Source organism: Hemitrygon akajei, chromosome 8, assembly GCF_048418815.1.
Source record: "Hemitrygon akajei chromosome 8, sHemAka1.3, whole genome shotgun sequence".
NCBI classification, from domain to species: Eukaryota; Metazoa; Chordata; class Chondrichthyes; order Myliobatiformes; family Dasyatidae; genus Hemitrygon; species Hemitrygon akajei.
Genome location: NC_133131.1, coordinates 26,895,190 through 26,915,104, shown reverse-complemented (window position 1 = coordinate 26,915,104; position 19,915 = coordinate 26,895,190). Strand labels below are relative to the sequence as shown.

Here is a 19,915-nt window from a genome sequence, read left to right as displayed (position 1 = left end):
TAAAGCATTAAAGCACTTTAAATAAATTGCTTATTTATGTGTTCCTGTTTAGTGATTTTTAAAAGTTTTAAAAAGTTGTATAGATTTAAAATACTTATCAAAAGTTTTCAAATTTTAAAAATTAACTTCTCATTCAGACCAAGAGGAAAAGCCTCTTATAGTGTACTGTATACCTTGGAGAATGTAGGAAGTAAAACTGGGGGCTTCACAGCAGGTTCCCTATGCCCTGCTGAACTCCATGAGGACTTCAGCACTGGATTGAAGCTTGATATCTGATGATGATCAAATTAAAGACAGTAGCTTCTGTATTTGTGATCTGATGTGCATATAAATCTGGAAATTACTGACAGTAATGAGACAAACACTGGCATTTTGCTATTATTTCCCCATAAAATTCAAACTATTAAAATGCTTGTGTAGAATTAATGGCTGAACTTCTAGATTGGATTTCATGAGACATTTTGTTCAATTATATATCAGATTCAGTTTCCAGCTAATTATATTTTTACAGGGCATAGTTAGAATATTCTGACTGTAAAATGTGACTTTATATGATGGAAAAAGATGATTATTTAAATGAGTATTTCTTGTTTAGATCTGAACTTGCAGCCCCTGATAACTGGATTGAGAAAGCAGAGGAGGAAATACGTGAGAAGCTTCAGCCCTTGCTGGACAAAGCACAGGTATCAGATATTTAATTTATTAAACAGACTTGGAGCTGAACTTTTTAAAATTGGACCAATTGTTATGGTTTGAATATTCTGACTTTGCTATTGCTCTTGTCACTTTCACTCCTGTCAAAATGCTACTGAAATTATTGAGCCTGTCATTTGATAATACTATGTGGTCTCGGCCCGAAACGTTGACAGCGCTTCTCCCTATAGATGCTGCCTGGCCTGCTGTGTTCCACCAGCATTTTGTGTGTGTTGTTGTTATGTACTGTTAGGTTTGAGAGATGCAATTCTGTATGCAACAAACTCAAGACTTGAACTTAAATAAAATCAGTTCTTTTTGTATGTAGGTGAGTTGTTGAAGTGAGATTAGGAAATTGGATTAATATGCTTGCCAGTTGGTTCATAAAAGAAATATAATTACAACAAATGTCCATTCTGCTGAGAAATAGAAATGACAAAGAAGATATGATTGATGCATCATTAATTGAGAAATTAAGTATTGCATTAGTTTAAAGGAAGTTTATAATGTTAACAAGAAGAGGAGTAACACTGAAGATTTATGTGAATTTTTATGACAGCAATGAATTATATTGTAACATCCTGGTTCACATCTTTACTGCTATTTTGTAGGCATTTCATTTAGCAGCTCTGTAAGAGCAGTTTGTTCTGCGTTCAGCCTGTTTGGGTTATTTTTGAAGATAAGGGATGATGTGGAATGTGTGCCATCCAATTAGCGGGAGGTTTTCTTGGTGAGGGACAATAAGGTTGGTCTTGGGCTTGTGTTTGGTGGGAGATGGGGAGAGAAGACGCTGGGGAGAACCGGTTGTAGTTTATGATCCAGTGGGAGACCCATTTGTTCGAGATGGATTGCAAGCGACGTTTGGAAGGTGGTGTGTGCTTTCATGTAGACCGAGGGCCCAGCATGGGAGTGACAGAGAGGTTCAAGATGAGCTCCAACTTGTTCTCATTTCACTGTTTAGTTGGAATGGGCCCTTTTTGTTATTCTTTACTAACCCTTAAGATTCATAAATACAATTTTTTAATTGTATGCAGTGTATTGTCTGTTATTTTGTGGCACTAATTTGGGTAGTAAATTACACAGCATCCACACAAACATGGGGTTTGGAGTGGGACAAGCTGTCTCAATCTCATGAGTTTTGCAGGACTTGAGAGTGTTTTCCCTAGACTTACGCGGCCATGGAAACCAGGGTATTTCAATATTTAAAAAACTAACATGCAAGGAAACTAAAATGGAAGTAGGAAGAAATATATAAAATGTTTATAGCTTAAAGTCTGTATCTATGTACAAAGGAAAGGTAGTAAGGCTGAGAGTGTATGTGAGACACTTAGATGCAGAGGAAGAAAAAAAATTATAAGGGGTATAAGGAATTAGGTGAATTTTTTTTTGTTTTCAAGGCTTTAATAAACCAGAAAAATTGATGGACTTGGTGTTAAATAAGATTGAGAAACTTTTTAACTAGGCAAAAAAATAGTGGAAAAATTAAAGGAATGAAACACCTACAAATCTCTTGGACCTGATGGCCTTTATTGTCTGGTTCTAAAAACTGCCTACCTAATAGTGGTGTTACAGTTATTCCTAGGTTGTAGAACTACGATTGAGGTTGCAGAGACTGTAAATGGAACATTATCCAAGAAAGGAACGAGAGCAGAAACAGGGAGTTATAGATCACCTAAGAAGTGTTTGGAAACTACTGAGATGTTTGATTAAGGAGATGGTAGCAGCGCCTTTAGAAAATCAGAATCAGGTAGCATCAGTATTTTCTGAAAGGGAACTCTTTATTTATCAAATATGTTTTTGAGTATGTGATTAGTAAAGAGCTTGCTTGCATCATTGGGTGCTCTCTTTAGTTACCTGATGAGGTAACAGTCGCCTTTGGCCAGGAGCAGAATTCATCAGGTGGTGCCCAACCTTCACAGTGTTTCAACCCTTAACCTCTACACTCTCCAGCTGGCGGGTTAGCAGTGGTGGCCAAGTCACTGCCCATCTGCTCCTGACTTTCAGCTCACCTCTTTGCACCACCTCTGGGAACTACAGCTTCCTTCCCACATCAACCCTCATCTCCCATGATTTGCCAGTTTGTAGCAGATTGGATTTAGGCCTCTTTGATATGACTGGTGTGGCCCTCTCAGTGATGAAAGTGACTGCCCTGTTTGCTTCTTTGCCAGCTGGTCTCTTTTTTACACCTCTCTCGCTCCAGTGTGTCAGCAAGGGACAGAAGGACCTCATCGTGAATATAGGAACTATGGATATAGTTATTTTTTGGAAAGGCATTTAATAAGTTACTATACAAACAGCAGTTTCATAGAAATAAGGGTTTGGGGATACAAGTGTAAAATACTGTCATGAATTGATTCAAAGACAGAAACTGAGTATAAATGGATCCTTTAATGACAAGCAGCAGTAGAAAGAACAGCAATGGTTATTGAGCTGTTTTCAGTCTACATTAATGACTTAGTTTTAACCACCTTGGCTGACAACAAAAAGCTGGGTGGGGAAGTGAGCTTTGAGGAATATGCGGTGGGTCCAGGAGGACAAAGAGAATGCTGGCAAGAAGGTGTCAGGTAGAGTACATTGTGGGAAAATGTGAGGTTATTCACTTCAGAGGGAGTAAAAGTGCAATTCTCTTTTAAGTTGCTATTACTAAAGTTAGGTTATGCTAACTAGGGTTTAGAAAAATACTTATTCAAACATGCAAGATCATAAAAAGGATTGGCAGGCTACAAGCGTGTTTAGCTGCATAGTTACTCTGACAGTGGACTTTGAGCCAGTTGCTCATTGAGCATTTGGGGTAAAAAGCAGGAAACTTGAGCCATGGTATTGACAAATTAATTATACATTACTGTCGAAACACAAAGGTGCTAAGAAACAATGACAGATAAAAATGTAGATGGCTAGGTTAGTAAGTTTGCAGATGATACAAAGAATGGTGGCATTGTGGATAGTGTAGAAAATTGCCAAAGATACAGCAGGATATAGATCAGCTGCAGATATGGGCAGACAAATGGCAGATGGAGTTTATCCAGGCCAAATGTGAAGTGTTTCTCCTTGGTCGGTCAAATGTAAAGAGACAGTACACTGTTAAGGGCTTAACAGTGTTAATGAGCAGTGAGATCTTGGGGTCCGAGTTCATAGCTCCCCGAGAGTAGCTATATAGGTGCTGGGGTGGTTAAGAAATCATATGGCATGCTTGCCTTTATTAGTTGAGACACTGAGTTCAAAAATCAGCTTTCTATTCCCCATTATAGAAAGGATATGGAGCCTTTGGAGAGGGTGCAGAAAAATTTTGCCAGGATGCTGCGTGGATTAGACGGCATGTATTATAATGAAAGGGTGGACAAACTTGGGTTGTTTTCTCTGCAGTAGCAGAAGCTGAGGGGAGATCTGGTGTTTATAAGATTATGAGAGGGATAGATACAGTAGAGAGACAGTGCCTTTTTTCCAGGATTGTATGTCTAATACCAAAGGGCTTACATTTAAGGTGAGAGGGGATGTTCATAGGAAACGTGAAGGTGAGAAGGTGGGTGCCTGGAATGTACTGCCTGGTGTGATGGTAGAGGCAGATACTTTTAGGATTTTTAAGAAACGTTTGGATAGGTACATGAATATGAGGTGAATAGACGGATATGGAGACTGTGTGGGCAAAAGGGATTAGTTTGGTTGGCCATTTGATTATTAATCTAATTGGATCGGCACAACATTGTGAGCTGAAGGGCCTTTTCCTGTATAGTTTTGTTATATAATAGTATGAGTTATGTCATTAGTTGTGAATGCCTAGTTTTTTGAAAGTGTTTTATGTCTCTGTCAATGTGCTCAGCTAGGTTGATCAAAGTTTTAATGATGCTCCTCTCTCCATTGCACTCAATGGGGATTGTGAATTTCTTGATTTATCTTTGGCGGCAGCAAAAAAATGCCATGGGGGATGTGTTTTTTGCCCTCTCATGGTTGTCACTTTTGGAGGCCCATGAATTTCCAAATTAGGTACAGCACCAACATAAGTATATGAGTGACTATTTCTGAAAAATGCTTGTGAAAAACTTGTGTCAATCTAAGATGTAGATTCTTTCCATACAATAGGTCATCAGTGACTCTTGGGAGAAGAAAGCTCGGCATAAAGAGTCTTCACTACAACAACAACTATCATCAAAAGTTGCTGATAGGGTGAGAAGTTTGAAAACAAGTGATTTTGCACTACTAAGTAAATTTTGAACTTAAGTAGAACAGCTATCTGGGTTAGATTAAATAAATCATACAATGTCAAGTGTCTTGTTGATGAGCATGGATTTACTTTAAAGTATAATCGTTTATCACAGTAAAGGAAAACTGATAATCTGCTATCTGATTGATTGCCGGCAACTGCTCACTCGTTCACCCAGAATTATGAGCTTGGGATCCAGAATACAAGTGGGGTATGCAGCCAGAACTGGGTATCCAGACCAGGGGTTAAACCTGGCATTGGGTCTTACAATATCAGGAGTTAAGAACATGGGTAAATTGTGACTGGAACCAGGAACTGGGCTGCTTGTATAATTCCCATTCTTTAAGCTCACCTAGTTCACCTAGTTAGCCTCCATTTTTTAATTTGAGAAGTGATTATAAGTCTGGTGGATTGTTAAATAAGAGTAATATGTCCTGTACCACCAACGTCCAGAGGATGTGAGATTATTAGTATTTTTCAATACCTAGGTTTCCAAAAGCTGCATCCAACATTAAGCTATTGGTATGAACAGATCGGTATCTGGCTTACAGTAGAAATATAAACAGGTGTTTTTTTGGTTAGCAAGATTTAAACACTGGGTTTTGAAACGTCCTGTACTTTGCATCTTGTGAGCAAATGTAATGTTGCTGAAGAACCTGTTTGAGAACCTAAGGGCAAGATTTGTGTATCAGAGGGAAATGAGAAATTGTCTTCTGCGTTCCATGGGGATGTGGCTCACTCTGGACATGCCGCATACATTGCTAAGATGTAATGGCTTCTTGATACACTGAAAGGTTGACTGCTGATTTAGAGAAGTCAAAAGGTTGGGGGGGGTCTGTATTTCATGATAAACTCTTTGTAGAGCTCAAGCAGTCTTGTCACACCCTTGTTCCACCCCCCTGCCTGATGCAGAATATCTAATGATTAAGTGCCAACCATTCTACCTACCAAGAGAGCTGTCCTCAGGTGATCCTGACTGCAGTTTACATACTGCTAAAGGCCAGCATTAAGCAGGCACTCAAGGTACTGAATGTTACCATCAGCAGACAAGAAACAGCTACCCTGATCATTGTTGGAGTCTTCAATCAGGCTTGTTTGAAGGTATTTCTTCCAAATTGTCAACACTTCACGTGCAGCCCAATGCCTCTTATGCTCACTTTGACCGTCAAAACATGGAGGCACCTTCACAAACTTCCACAGCCCCGATGACCCTGTGACGTGAGAGTATCCTTCAGGAGGCTGAATATGTGGAAAGCATCCAGACCAGACGGGGTACCTGGCCAAATACTAAAGACCTGTGCTGATCAAATAGCTAACAAGAGAAAATCTGCAGATGCTGGAAATCTGAGCAACACACACAAAATGGTGGAGGAACTCAGTAGGCCAGGCAGCATCTATTGAAAAAAGTATGGTCGACATTTTGGGCTGAAACCCTTTGGCAGGACTGGAAGAAAAAAAGCTGAGGATTAGGTTTGAAAGGTGGAGGGGGGATGGTGGAGGGGAAGGGAGAGAGAAATGGCAGGTGATAGGTGAAACCAGAGGGAGGCAATGGACGGGCAAGGAGATAACAGGAGAGAGGGACAAAGGGATGAGAAATGGTGAAAGGGTGGGGGGAGGCATTACTGGAAGTTTCATGCCATCAGATTGGAGACTACCCAAACAGAATATAAGGTGTTGTTCCTCCACCCTAAGTGTGGCCTTATTCCGATAGTGGAGGAGGCAATATTGGAATGGGAAGTGGAATTAAAGTGGATGGACACTAGGAGATCCTGCTTGTTCTGGCGGACAGAGCATAGATGCTTGGCGAAGTGGTCTCACAATCTACGTTGGGTCTCACCAATATACAAGCGGCAACACTGGGAGCACCAAACACAGTAGATGACCCCAACAGACTCACAGGTGAAATGTAGTGAGGGAGGAGGTGTAGGAGCAGGTGTAGCACTTGTCCTACTTGCAAGGATAAGTGCCAGGAGGGAGTCTCATAGCTACCTGGTCTATGCCACATCCCAATCTGCTACCTGTAAAAACGCCATCCCCCTTCTTTCAATACCTCCATCTCCACTGCATTTGCTCTCAGGATGAGGCTTTTCATTCTAGAACAAAGGAGATGTTCTCCTCCTTCAAAGAAAAGGGCTTCCCTTCCTCCACCATCAATGCTGCTCTCAACTGCATCTGTTCCATTTCGTGCACGTCTGCTCTTACCCCATCCTCCCGCCACGCTACCAGGGATAGGGTTCCACTTGTCCTCGTCTACCACCCCTCCAGCCTTCATGTTCAGCATGTAATTCTCTGAAACTTCCACTGTCTCCAACTGGATCCCACCACCAAAATATCTTTCCCTCCCTCCCCCACCTCACTTTTTGCTCTAGGTAGGGATTGCTCCCTACTAGACTCCTTTTGTCCATTTGTCCCTCCCCACTATTCTCCCTCCTGGCACTTATCCTTGCAAGGAGAACAAGTGCTACAAGTGCCCCTATACCTCCTCCCTCACTACCATTCAGGGCTCCAAATAGTCTTTCCAGGTGAGACAACACTTCAGCTGTGAGTGTGTTGGGGTCATATACTGTGTTTGACCCTCCTGGTGTGGCCTTTTGTATAGTGGTGAGACCTGATGTAGATTGGGCGACCGCTTCGCTGAGCATCTACTCTCCACCAGAACAAGTGGGATCTCCCAGTGGCCACTCAGTTTAATTCAACTTCCCGTTCCCATTCTGATATGTTCAACTATGGCCTTTCCATTGTCGGGATAAGGCCACACTTATATTCCTTATATATTTATATAATACCTTATATTCCATTTGGATCGCCTCCAACCTGATGGCATAAACATCGATTTCTCAAACTTCCAGTAATGTCTTCGCGCCCCCACCCCCAGCTTCACCATTTCCCATCCCCTTATCCCTCTCCTTGCCCACCCTTTGCCCCTCTGGTGCTCCTTCTCTCCATTTTTTCTTTCTTCCATGGCCTTCTGTCTTTTTCACCAATCAACTTCCTAGCTCTTTGTTTCATCCCTCCCCCTCCAAGTTTCACCTATTGCCTGGCATTTCTCTCTCCCCCACCCCCTTCCTCACCTTTTAAATCTACTTCTCAGCTTATTTTCTCCAGTCCTGCTGAAGGGTTTCGGCCTGAAACATCGACTGTACTTTTTTCCATAGATGCTGCCTACCTTGCTGAGTTCCTCCAGCATTTTGTGGGTGCTGATCAAATAGCTTGAATGTTCTCCGATATCTTTAACCAGCTTTGGCTGTCACTTGCTTCAAGCTGGCTTTAGCTATACCGGTACCGAAGAAGAATGTGGTAACCTGCCTCAATGGCTATCATCCAGTAGCACTCACATCCACTGTGACAAGGTGCTTTGAGAGGTTGATTGTGAAACATATCAACTTCTATCTGAGAAGTGACTTGGATCCACTCCAATTTGCCTACTGTCACAATAGGTCAACAGCACTTGCCATTTCATTGGCTCTTCACTCAACCCTAGAACATTTGGACAGCGAAGGTGCATATATCAGGATGCTCTTCATTGTCTACAGCTCAGCATTCAATATCATCATCACCTCAAAACTAATCAGTGACCTTCAAGACCTTGGCCTTATTACTCCTCTTGTGCAACTGGATCCTCGATTTCCTCATTTGCAGACCCCAGTCAGGTTGGGTTGGCATCAACGATTCCTCCACAATTTCCATCAGCACATACTTATGCTTTATACTTATGACTGTGAGGCACATCTCCAATGCCACATTTAAATTTGCTAACGACACCACTGTTGTTGGCCAAATCAAAAGTGATGATGAATCATTGTATAGGACTGAGACTGAAAATCTGGCTGAGTGGTGCAATAACAGCAACCTCTCACTCAATGTCAGCAAGACCAAGGAGCTGATTATTAACTTCAGGAGAAGGAAACAAGAGGTCCATGAGCCAGTCCTCATTAGGGCATCAGAGATGGAAATGGTGAGCAAATTTAAATTCCTCAGTGTTACAATTTCAGAGGATCTGTCTTGGGTCCAGCACATAAATTATGAAGGTGAAATTATGAAGAAAGCACTGCAGCCTCTACTTAGAAGTTTGCGAAGGTTCAGTGTATCATCTAAAGCTAACAAGTTTCTATAGATTTGGTGGAGAGTATATTGACTGGCTGCAACATGGTCTGGTAGAGAATAACCAATGCCCTTGAAAGGAAAATACTACAAAAAATAATGATATGGTTCAGTTCATCATTGGTAAAGCCCTCCCCACCATTGAGCACATTTGACACAGGAAAGCAGCATCCATCATCAAGGACCCCCACCATCCAGAACATCCTCTCTTCTGCCTGCTGCAATCAGGAAGAAGGTACAGGAGCCTCAGGACCCACAACATCAGGTTCAGTAACAGTTATCACCTCTCAACATCAGGCTCTTGAACCAGAGGGGATAACTTCACTCAACATCACTCACCCATCACTGAACTGGACTCACTATAAAGGACTCTTCGTCTAGTATTCTTGATATTTATTGCTTATTTAATTATTGATACTATTTTTTCTGTCTTTTTGTATTTGTACAGTTTGTTGTCTTTTTGCAGATCAGTTGTTTTCTGTCCTATTGGGTACTTATTGCCTTTCATTGATTCTGTTGTGTTTCTTGTACTTACTGTGAATACCTATGATGACATATATGTACTTTAATAAAAAAAATCTACTCTGAACTTTTGAACTTTGATAATTGCTGTATTTTTGTCCTTGAGCACTTAAAATCAAATCTAGTAATTACTCTTGCTTTGAAAATAAACGAATTCTCCATTTACATAAACATTTTTTTGAAGCTTTTGACTCTTGTGCAAGAGTGTGACTGCCATTGCTAACATTAAAGCAGTATTTTTGTAATAATCCTCCAGGCTGCAGCCAGTGCAGACTTTCTCAGTGAAAAGATATTAGATGAGCTGCTGGAGGACACAGCACAAGAATTACTGAGTATGGAGTTAAATGCAAAAGTTCATTCCGAAGCTTTGGTGATGCAAGATGGTCCTACACTAGAGAACCTGCTACAAAGGATGGAAGAGATGGAAGTAAATACTTATTAATCATATTGTCTAATTTTTTTTGGTTCCTACTCATTAGATACGTCCCTGTCTTTGACAAAAGTCCAGCACCACCAATAATCTGAAAAAACTAGTTTCTACTTCTGGCCATACATCATAGAGGCATCATGGACATTGCAATTAATTGCTACAATTCTGCTGTTCAGAAATTAAAATCATAATTCTTGTTTTAAAAAATCCACTATATAATTACAAATTTTCAAAATCTTTGGCTCCCCTCTGTACCTGTGGCAGAAGTGACTAACAACTTACACAATCCTTGGTGTCATGGCAAAACAAGTAGAATTTCTTTGTTTATTCTTTCTTTGCAGTTCCTCTCACTCCTAGTCTTGTTCTTGGTCTCTTGATGTCCTTGATAAGTCTACTTGTAGATGAATGGAAGTATTCCACATGATCTTTATATAATGTGTTTCTTGCTTTTCCTCATGGCGAATACTGGAGCTCCAGTAGGCTGTATAGAGAGATCTATGATTTTATACCCTCTGTGTGCCAAATATCCTTGAGATTATTATTCATTATATTGCATGGCTGCCCAGAAAGAACACTGCCATACTTTGGGATCGGTCCATACGATCCAGTTCTGAATAAAATTACTGAAGGTTACCTGTTGTGGATTAGCTGGCCACATTTTCTGCCCTCTGCATTCATTTTACAAGAGTATATCATATTACTCAGCACAGTAGCAGAAAATTATTGTCATATCCAAATAAACTTCCTTTGAAATGAACAAATGCAAAAACTTCAGAATATAGGGGCGCCATGGTAGCCTGGCGTTTAGCGTGACATTATTACAGCTTGGGGCATCGGAGGTCAATTCTGTCGCCACCTGTAAGGAATCTGTATACATCCTCCCTGTGGAATGTGTAGGTTTCCCTGGGTTCTTTGGTTTCCTCCCACAGTCCAAAGATTGGTCATTGTAAATTGTCCCGTGATGAAGTTAGGATTAATTGGGATGGTTGTGGGTTGCTGGGACAGCGTTGCTAAAGGGCTAGAAGAGCCTACTCCATGCTGAATCGCTAAATAAACAAATGGTTTTCAACAAGATCTCATTATTCTATTATGGACATCTATTGTAAAATCACTAACTTGACAACCAACCTATTTTATACCATTTGTGTTTCTTCTGAATATGCACAAGAAGCTTTGAGACCTGAACCCATTCGAATCACAATACTTTTAATTAACATTTTTTTAAGTCAAAATAGTCTACAGTAATGAATTACAGGGTGGGAAATGCCTTGCAAATCACATTAAATGCTTTGAAACTATGACCACTACCTCATTTTATTTGCTCCTTTTGCACTACATATTTAATTTTTAAAAATATATTTCTTATTTTAATTTACAGATTTTTTATTATATATTGCAATGTACTGCAGCCCCCAAAAAACTTTCTTGACATATTCCAGTGATATTCTGATTTTGATTATGATGCTAAATTCCTATTATTAAAGGAGAAAAAATATATTCAAGTTCTGCTCTTAAGCAGAAAATTCACCTTTTAAATTCAGATACATGTAGTTGTATTTTTCTTCCACATTATAGAGCACAATAAAAGGTTTATAACTTGGGCAATTTGACAACACTTTTTTTCTTTTTGCTAGAGATACCAGGAGTCAGTTCGTAGAAGAATGTGTCAAATTGAATATGCCGATCCTGTTTTCTGGGCAGAGGAAGAAAAGCAAGGTAATTATTTTCTGTACATTAGTGACTTTCCTGTATTAGCAAGCTTTTCACACAAAATGCTGGTGGAACACAGCAGGCCAGCCAGCATCTATAGGGAGAAGCACTGTCGACGTTTCGGGCCGAGACCCTTCATTAGGAATGAAGGGTCTTGGCCCAAAACGTCGATAGTGCTTCTCCCTTTAGATGCTGCCTGGCCTGCTGTGTTCCACCAGCATTTTGTGTGTGTTGCTTGAATTTCCAGCATCTGCAGATTTCCTCGTGTTAGCAAGCTTTTCATCTGTTGTGCACAGTTACAGTCTCTGAAGTTGTTAACCTGACCTGTGCCATCAAACTGACTGGTGGAGAAGTGTCCTAAGAAGAACAAGATAAATGTTGTTGCTTCTAAATTTTTGATATTAAACTGCTTGTACCTATTGGTTAACAGGCCAGATGAGTCATCAGATTATTTGCTTTTTTCCTTTATCTTAATATAATTATGTTTTCAGCTATTTCGTGGCATTGAACAGAATGTTGAGAGATTGGAAAAATGGAAAGAATGTATTTGTATTCTATTAATGTTTGAAAAGAAGTAGCAGATCTGTTCCAAGACAGTAACGCAAGTTATGTTTGATTGTATTCCCAGGAAAAAAATAGACTTGCCAATCCTTTATGGATCACTGAATGCATTAGCATTAAAAATGCAAATTAATCTATGTACTCCAGGGAGATGTTCTTGAATTATTGTGCTTTTTCTAACAAAAATTTGTAGGTCGCATCATCATTTACTTGGATTTAGACGAATCTTTGTTGGGGAGTATCTATTAGTATATGGGGTGTGGGAATGTTTTTATAAATAGACATAAAGACAAAATCAAATGACAAAGCAGAGCTAAATCAAACATTACAATAAATAAAAGTCATGTTTATTGTAGAAAATGGAACAAACTTGATGGAAATAAATAGGGTAATATCAGACTTACTATATTTACTTGTTCTACTCACTTAAAAAAATATTAACTCCAAAGTGATTGTTTTCAACATCTGTTTGCATTCATGATTCTGTGGGTATTAAATCAACATCTACTTATAATTGCCATAAATTCCTCAAGTTTATTTCCCTTCCTTTAAGCATAGCAGTACACGCAAGAGAAAAATCCTCATGGCTATTCAACCATAAAAGTAGTACTGCTGATCTAACAGAATCCTCATCCGGTGAGATGTTGGAATGTTCCAGTTCATTTTTATACACATTATTTTTTACTTTCTCCTTTTCAAAAGTTACGACCTTTTTCATTATGTCTGACTATTTTCTGCATATCATAGAATCAGTATTCCTGTGCAGCACAACAGGAAACTTAAAGGTCTGATCTTGGTTTAGCTCTGCTTTGTCATTTGAATATTCTCCGCATTTCTAGATTATATGTATTTATAACAACATCCCTACACCCAATATACTAATAGCTACTTCCCAGCAAGGATTTAGAGGCTACGAAGTAAAGTTAGAAATTGCTGGAAATCCTCAGCGGTATCTGGGGAGGGAGAAATAATAGAAAGTTAACTAGAAAGCGACAGGTTACTATCGATGCAATGCTCCTCAGACAGGATGAAGAGGTCAATACTCCCCAATGCCATTAGGCTTTACAATTCTACCGCCAGGACTTAAGAACTTTTTAAAAGCTATTATTAATGCTTTTTGAGATAGTGATTTAGATGCATATCATATTTTTTACTGAGTTAAGTATTGTATGTAATTAGTTTTGCTACAACAAGTGTATGGGACATTGGAAAAAAAGTTGAATTTCCCCATGGGGATGAATAAAGTATCTATCTATCTATCTATCTATCTATCTATTAAACTTGATACCTCATTCTGATGAAAGTTGAAAGTTAGGAAATGTCCCTACTTCAAGAAGATATGGAAAGAACAAAGGAATGGTCTGTGATAGGGGTGAAGAAAAGACAGACAGTAATACAAATGGTGATGTTGCCAGCTGAAAGGGTGGTGAAGGGTTCTCTGATGTAAATCATTGACCTGGTGATAAGAGTAGATAATGAACAACAACAGAAGAGAGGGAAGAAATAAAAGAGAATGCTGGAAATACTTAATATGGCAAGGCAGAATCTATGGAGGGACATTTGTACTTTCAATTAGACCATTTGCTTAACTGTACTTTACACCATCATTTATGATGTTCCCATCAGTTTAAAAAATGTACTTCTCTTCTCAACAAAGAACCTCACATTTTCCCACATTATACTTTATATGACATCTTCTTGTCCAGTACTTGATCCTCTTTTCTTCCACAACCTCACCATGTACTTCAATACCCTCTTTCAGGTGGTAACATCACCATTTGCATTACAGTCTCTCTTGGTCACCACCTTATCAAGACCATTCCTCTTGTTCACTCTACATTCCCACCCCCTTCCCTTCTCTGTAATTTAAAATTGAAACTTTATTTCACTCTAATGAAAGGTTATCAATGGTTAACTGTTGTTTCTCCCTGCACAATAGTTCTCTGTTCTGGTTTTAAAGATATACACATCAATAAACTACATTGCACTCATACCGTCTTGCATTACCCAATCAAAAATCAAGTAAGCCAAAAAATCTTCTTTTTTTTTTGAGTCCATATTTGCTCAAATAGTCACCAAACCTTTTATCTTTGGATAATTGTCACTGACTGTAATTCCACACCTCATCTCCAACAGTTCAGACACCAGTCTTAGTGATAGATTTCATTTTGTTTCCTCTATGTGCTTTACCTTTATGTGTTCAATTTTTCTTGTTGTATACTGGTGTCTGTGGTGTCCAAAAAGAGGATGCTGTCCAAGTTGCATGCCATCTTGGACAACGACTCCCATCCACTCCATAACGTACTGGTTAGGCACAGGAGTACATTCAGCCAGAGACTCATTCCACCGAGATATAACACTGAGCGTCATAGGAAGTCATTCCTACCTGTGGCCATCAAACTTTACAATTCCTCCCTCGGAGTATCAGACACCCTGAGCCAATAGGCTGGTCCTGGACTTATTTTTTTCCACAGCATGATTAACATTATTATTTAATTATCTATGGTTTTATATTGCTATATTTCTTCACTATTCTTGGTGGTGCAGCTGTAACAAAACCCAATTTCTCTCGGGATCAATAAAGTATGTCTGTCTGTTCTCTATTTATTCCTTTTAATAGTCTTTACTCTTTTCATTTCCATTCCTCATTGAAGGATTCTTTGATCTTCATTTGTCTGTTTCCAATTTCCATTTTCCCCTTTTTATTATCCATTTGATTTTCTTCTTACTCACAGTGACAGTTATTCATGTCATCACACAAGTGGCCTTTTTATACCATCTTATCAGATGAGATGTAAAATTCAAACCCCTTTATATCAGTATGAAAGAATCTAGGTACTATTTGATAGAACACTAAAGTTCTATCCCCAAGTACAGGTCAACAACAATATCTTGAAATAGACTACCTGGTCATTGTAAGATCTTGCTGTGTGCAAACTGATTCAGTTGAAATTGTGACTTTGTATGTCACCTGTTCTGATCTCCTCAAACAAGCAAGTATTTTTAAATGTTAGTCCAATTAAATTAGTCCATAATTTTAAGCATATCTAATATGCCACTCTATCAACCCTTCTTCTGTTTTAGCTACATTTCTGATACATTTAACCTCTTAGTATTGCTGTTGCATTTATATAAATCTTTTCCACCTCCTCCACTGCTTCAGAGCTATTCAGTACGTTTAAGTAGGAGAAATTATTGGTTGCCTTGTAGTTTGTCTTTTGAGTAGAGAAGATGATTTGTATGAAATAAAGTATCATCAATAGTATTGATATGCTTAAATACTTTTATGAAAGTAAAATTTGGTTGATTAACATACTAAGATTTTGTTTTAATAAATCTAAGCATCTCACCTGATAGGGCGTTTCTAAAATGCAGAACTGAAACATGCTCATGTATTTTATTACTTCAAAAACAATGCTGACATGCCATCTAAAAAATGTTCTTTGTATATTTGTGTTCTCACAGAAAGAGAGTTTGTCCAGATTGACACACAACCGCATACTCCACAGCCAATTAGGATAAGCAGAGCGTTCAAGCAAAGTGAACCCATGTTGGATGAAATAAATCCAAGGTCTATAGAAGCAGAGTGAGTTGTGAAGGTTGCATTTTTTTCTTTTTGATAATTGAATTAATGATCCATCCCTTTCCCTCCTCTTGTTACAGGTAATCCCCATGTCACAGAATTTCACCCTTGTAGAATTCATCGGATTATCACCCTGAAATTTGAGATATTGAATTAGATTTCCTCTCATGAAATTTATGTAGGAAAAGAAATAAAATCTCTGACACATACTCAGAAGATGCTAATACTTCAGGCTTGCTACAATTGTAGCTTTGTTACACTTTGAAAGAAAAAAAATGAGCAAGCTCTTTAATGAGCGAAGCAAAATAGCTCTGAAGTCTCGAAGTGTATTTATTTGGCTCCCTGATTCTCCTTTAGCTTGATTAGTTTGTCTTAGTATATTTGTGTCACAATTTTCAAAGAAACTACTTGCTGGAGGCATGGATGAAAGCAGTCATAGACATGTTAGAAAGGTAATTTGGTTTTCTTTTTACTTATTCAATTAGCAATTATATTTTTAAAATGAATTTGGCAAAAATAAATTAAATGAAATCATAAAACAGACAAGAAATTCAATTTTATTTGTCATATTTATTTTCATGTTACATTGTTTTCATTGTGTAATCTTTTATAACTAACAGGTAAATTATATTCAAATTTTAGCTGAGATTATACCGGAGGTGATTTAGTTAAAATAAGTTTTATTGTAATAATTTTTATCTTGTTTTAATTTAGAACACTTGATGACTTAGAATGCGGTGGAAGGCCTGAACCTGCTTCATTGTTGGAACCTTTGGTGCAGAAACCGTCCAAGGAGAAAGGAAGTGGTACTGTTCTTAGCATTCCACAAAAAATGGTTCAGAATATCCTTAACTACTGTGAAAGATTCAATCTGTATCTAAAAATGATTTCGCATGAAGCTGTGGGAAATTTTAACCCATGGTTAATTGCTAAAAGGTAATGAATTTGTATATTTTTGAGAAACTATCGCATATCGGAATCAGATTTATTATCACTGACGTGTGATGAAATCAATGGCAGCATTACAGTCCAATACATAAAAAATTGTTATGTTGCAATAAGAAATAAATATCAAAAATAGTGCAGAGAACAAAATGGCAGAGGGGAAGAAGATGCTCCTAAAATGTTGAGTGTGTGTCTTCAGATTCCTGTACCTCCTTCGTGATGATAGTAATGAGAAGAGGGCATGTCCTAGATGGTGAGGGTCCTTAATGATGGATCCTGCAGTCTTGAGGCACCACTCTTTGACGATGTCATCACTGCTGGGGAAGCTAATGCCCATGATGGAGCGAACTGAGCCAACAACCTTTAGCAGGTTTTGTGATTCTGTACATCTGAGCCTCCATACCAGATGGTGATGCAAGCAGTAAGAATGTTCTTCACAATACATCTGTAGAAATTTGTTAGAGTCTTGGGTGACATTCCAAATCTCCTCAAACTCCTAATGAAGTGTAGCAGCTAGCGTGCCTTCTTTGTAATTGCATTAATAAGTTGAGCCCAGGATAGATCTTCTGAGATGTTTACACCCAGGATCTTGAACCTATTCACCCTTTCCACTTTCCCTTCCTTAATGAGGACTGGTGTGTTTTCCCAACTTCCCCATCACAATCCATTCCTTGGTCTTACGTTGAGTACAAGGTTGTTGTGACATCATTTTATCTAACTTCTGTGTGCCTCCTTGTCACCATCTGAGATTCTGCTTAATAAAGTAGTCCTTAATGGACAAGTGTTAACTTTCTGACAGCTATTATTTAGTGAAGACTTAACCAATTGATTTTTCTGGGTTTTATGTCCATTTTCTAGTTAAGTGATTACTAATACTTCCATTTAGTTTGTGTTAATGTATTATTTCACTTAAAGCAAACTTATGTACACTTTTATACTAGTTTTCCAACATGAAGGACATAGCCAGTTCTTAGTAATTGCAGAAGTAATAATTTCATTCATTCAAATTGAGTCAGAGTAAAAAGTGGTTGGGGAGTCTAGTGGTAAGCCACTAGTAGGCCAATGTTAGATTTATGTCAAGAGTATCAACATGTTGTTTGACATGCTCATTGAAAAGGAACCAGAACTGTAGGCAGAGCATGTGCAGTGAACTGAGCAAGTGTTAGAAATGCATTAGGTCAGTCAGTAACTGAAAAGAACATCCACATTTGTTCTGACTGTGGTCATCCCAAAGAATATCGTGAAGGTGTTTGCACTAAGCTGTTAAAGTTCTTTCCACAAACCCAGGGTATTTCTCCAACAGTCTCCTCTTCATGTCTGCAGTTTCGTTTGGTTTTACTTTTCACTAGATTAAAGAAAATGTGCATCAAAAGCAATCTCCTGTACTTTAGCCTAACCAACTGTCTAGAGCTACAGTATATGAACAGCTCCAGAGTGGAAAAGTTAATTTTATTTAGCGACACAACATGGAGTAAGCCTGTCCGGGCCTTCAAGACGTGCCACCCCAGCAACCCCACGAACCCGATTAACCCTGACCTAATCATGGGACAATTTACAATAAACAATTAATTTACCTGGTACGTTTCTGGACTGTGGAAGAAAACCAGAGCATCCGGGGAACCTGCATGCAATCCATGGGGAGGACATACCCAGAGACTCCTTACAGAATGGCGCAAGAGTTGAATTTTGAACTCCAGAACACCCCAAGCTGTAATAGCATCGTGCCAATCGCTACATTAAGGTGGGGCCCCTATATCCTGATATTCTATATCAGTGAAAAGAATGTGGAACAATTATCATATGTGTCATGGGGTAAGTTTAACCTCCTTAAGAAAGGGGAGGGGAATGAAAAAGATGTGCTTCTAGATGGAATATTTCCAGAATACCCATGTCAGGGTGCTGTTTAGAGCCTATACTCAGCATTTAACATCATCATTCCTACAGTCCTGATTGAAAAGCAACAGAACCTAGGGCTCTGTAACTCCATCTGCAACTGAATCCTCGACTTCCTAACCAGAAGACCACAATCTGTGCGGATTGGAAATAACATCTCTACTTCACTGACAATCAACACTGGCACATCACAGTGAATGTGATAAATGCCATTTACTAATTTACTGATGATACAACCATTTTTATACAACCATACACCATAAAAAGGTGTACAGGAGCAAGATATACCAGTTAGCTGAGTGGTGCCGCAGTAACAACCTTGCACTCAACGTAGGTAAGACCAAAGAGCTGATTGTGGACTTCAAAGAGGGTAAGATGAGGGAACACAAGCCAATCCTGATAGAGGGATCAGAAGTGGAGAGAGTGAACAATTTCAAAGTCCTGGGCCTCAGTATCTCTGAGGACCTGACCTGGACGCAACATATTGATGCAGCTATAAAGAAGACAAGACAACAACTATATGTCATCAGGAGTCTTAGGAGATTTGGTTGTCAATTAAAAAACTCAAAAACTTCTACAAATGTACTATGGAGAGCATTGTGACTGGCTGCATCATTGTCTGGTATTGGGGGGGGGGGAATGATGCTACTGTACAAGATCAAAGTAAGTTGCAGAAACTTCTAAATTAGTCAGCTCCATCATCGTTACAAGCCTCCGTAGTATCCAAGACATCTTCAAGGAGTGGTGCCATAGGAAGGCATCATCCATTGTTAGGGATCCCCACCACCCAGGATGTGCCCACTTTCTATGTACTGCTGCCGTAAAGTTAACAGATTTCACAACATATGCCGGTGAAATTAAATCTAATTCTGATTCTTTGTTTATAATTTATGTCTTCCATAAAATTTGTTTTGATTAATGTAAGTAGGGTCATTTAGGCAAAGCATTGATCTTTCTCCCCCATTTGTGAAAAGGATAACCTGATATTAGTAGAAGTCTCAGAGGGACTAAAACTAAATGAAAACTGTTTTGAGGTAATGTCAAAAAATGTGTGGAGATATAAACAGTAAGTTTTTTATATTAAAACTGTGTACATAATTTTCATAACTGTTTTTAATTTGCTATTTGTTGTAAAACAAAATACCCAGTTTAATCATACTACATATTATTTCCCCAGATTTTTTTCCTCTTTGCTTCACAATTCAGCGAGTAACTATCGTTTACAAAATTAATTGTTACAGTTCATCTGGGAATTTAAGATGATATTTATGAAATTAAG

At 38.7% G+C, this 19,915-nt stretch overlaps 1 protein-coding gene across 2 annotated transcripts in view; it reads left to right on the top strand.

Annotated features, from left to right (window-relative positions):
- Positions 1-19,915, top strand: part of kiaa0753 (KIAA0753 ortholog) — a 57,672-nt gene that overhangs the window by 32,429 nt on the left and 5,328 nt on the right. For both annotated transcript variants that reach the window (XM_073053478.1, XM_073053477.1), the window contains exons 11-16: positions 596-683; positions 4,771-4,854; positions 9,771-9,941; positions 11,579-11,660; positions 15,681-15,801; positions 16,513-16,734. In XM_073053478.1, the coding sequence (XP_072909579.1) occupies positions 596-683; positions 4,771-4,854; positions 9,771-9,941; positions 11,579-11,660; positions 15,681-15,801; positions 16,513-16,734 (768 nt within the window). The remainder of the gene's footprint in view (positions 1-595; positions 684-4,770; positions 4,855-9,770; positions 9,942-11,578; positions 11,661-15,680; positions 15,802-16,512; positions 16,735-19,915) is intronic.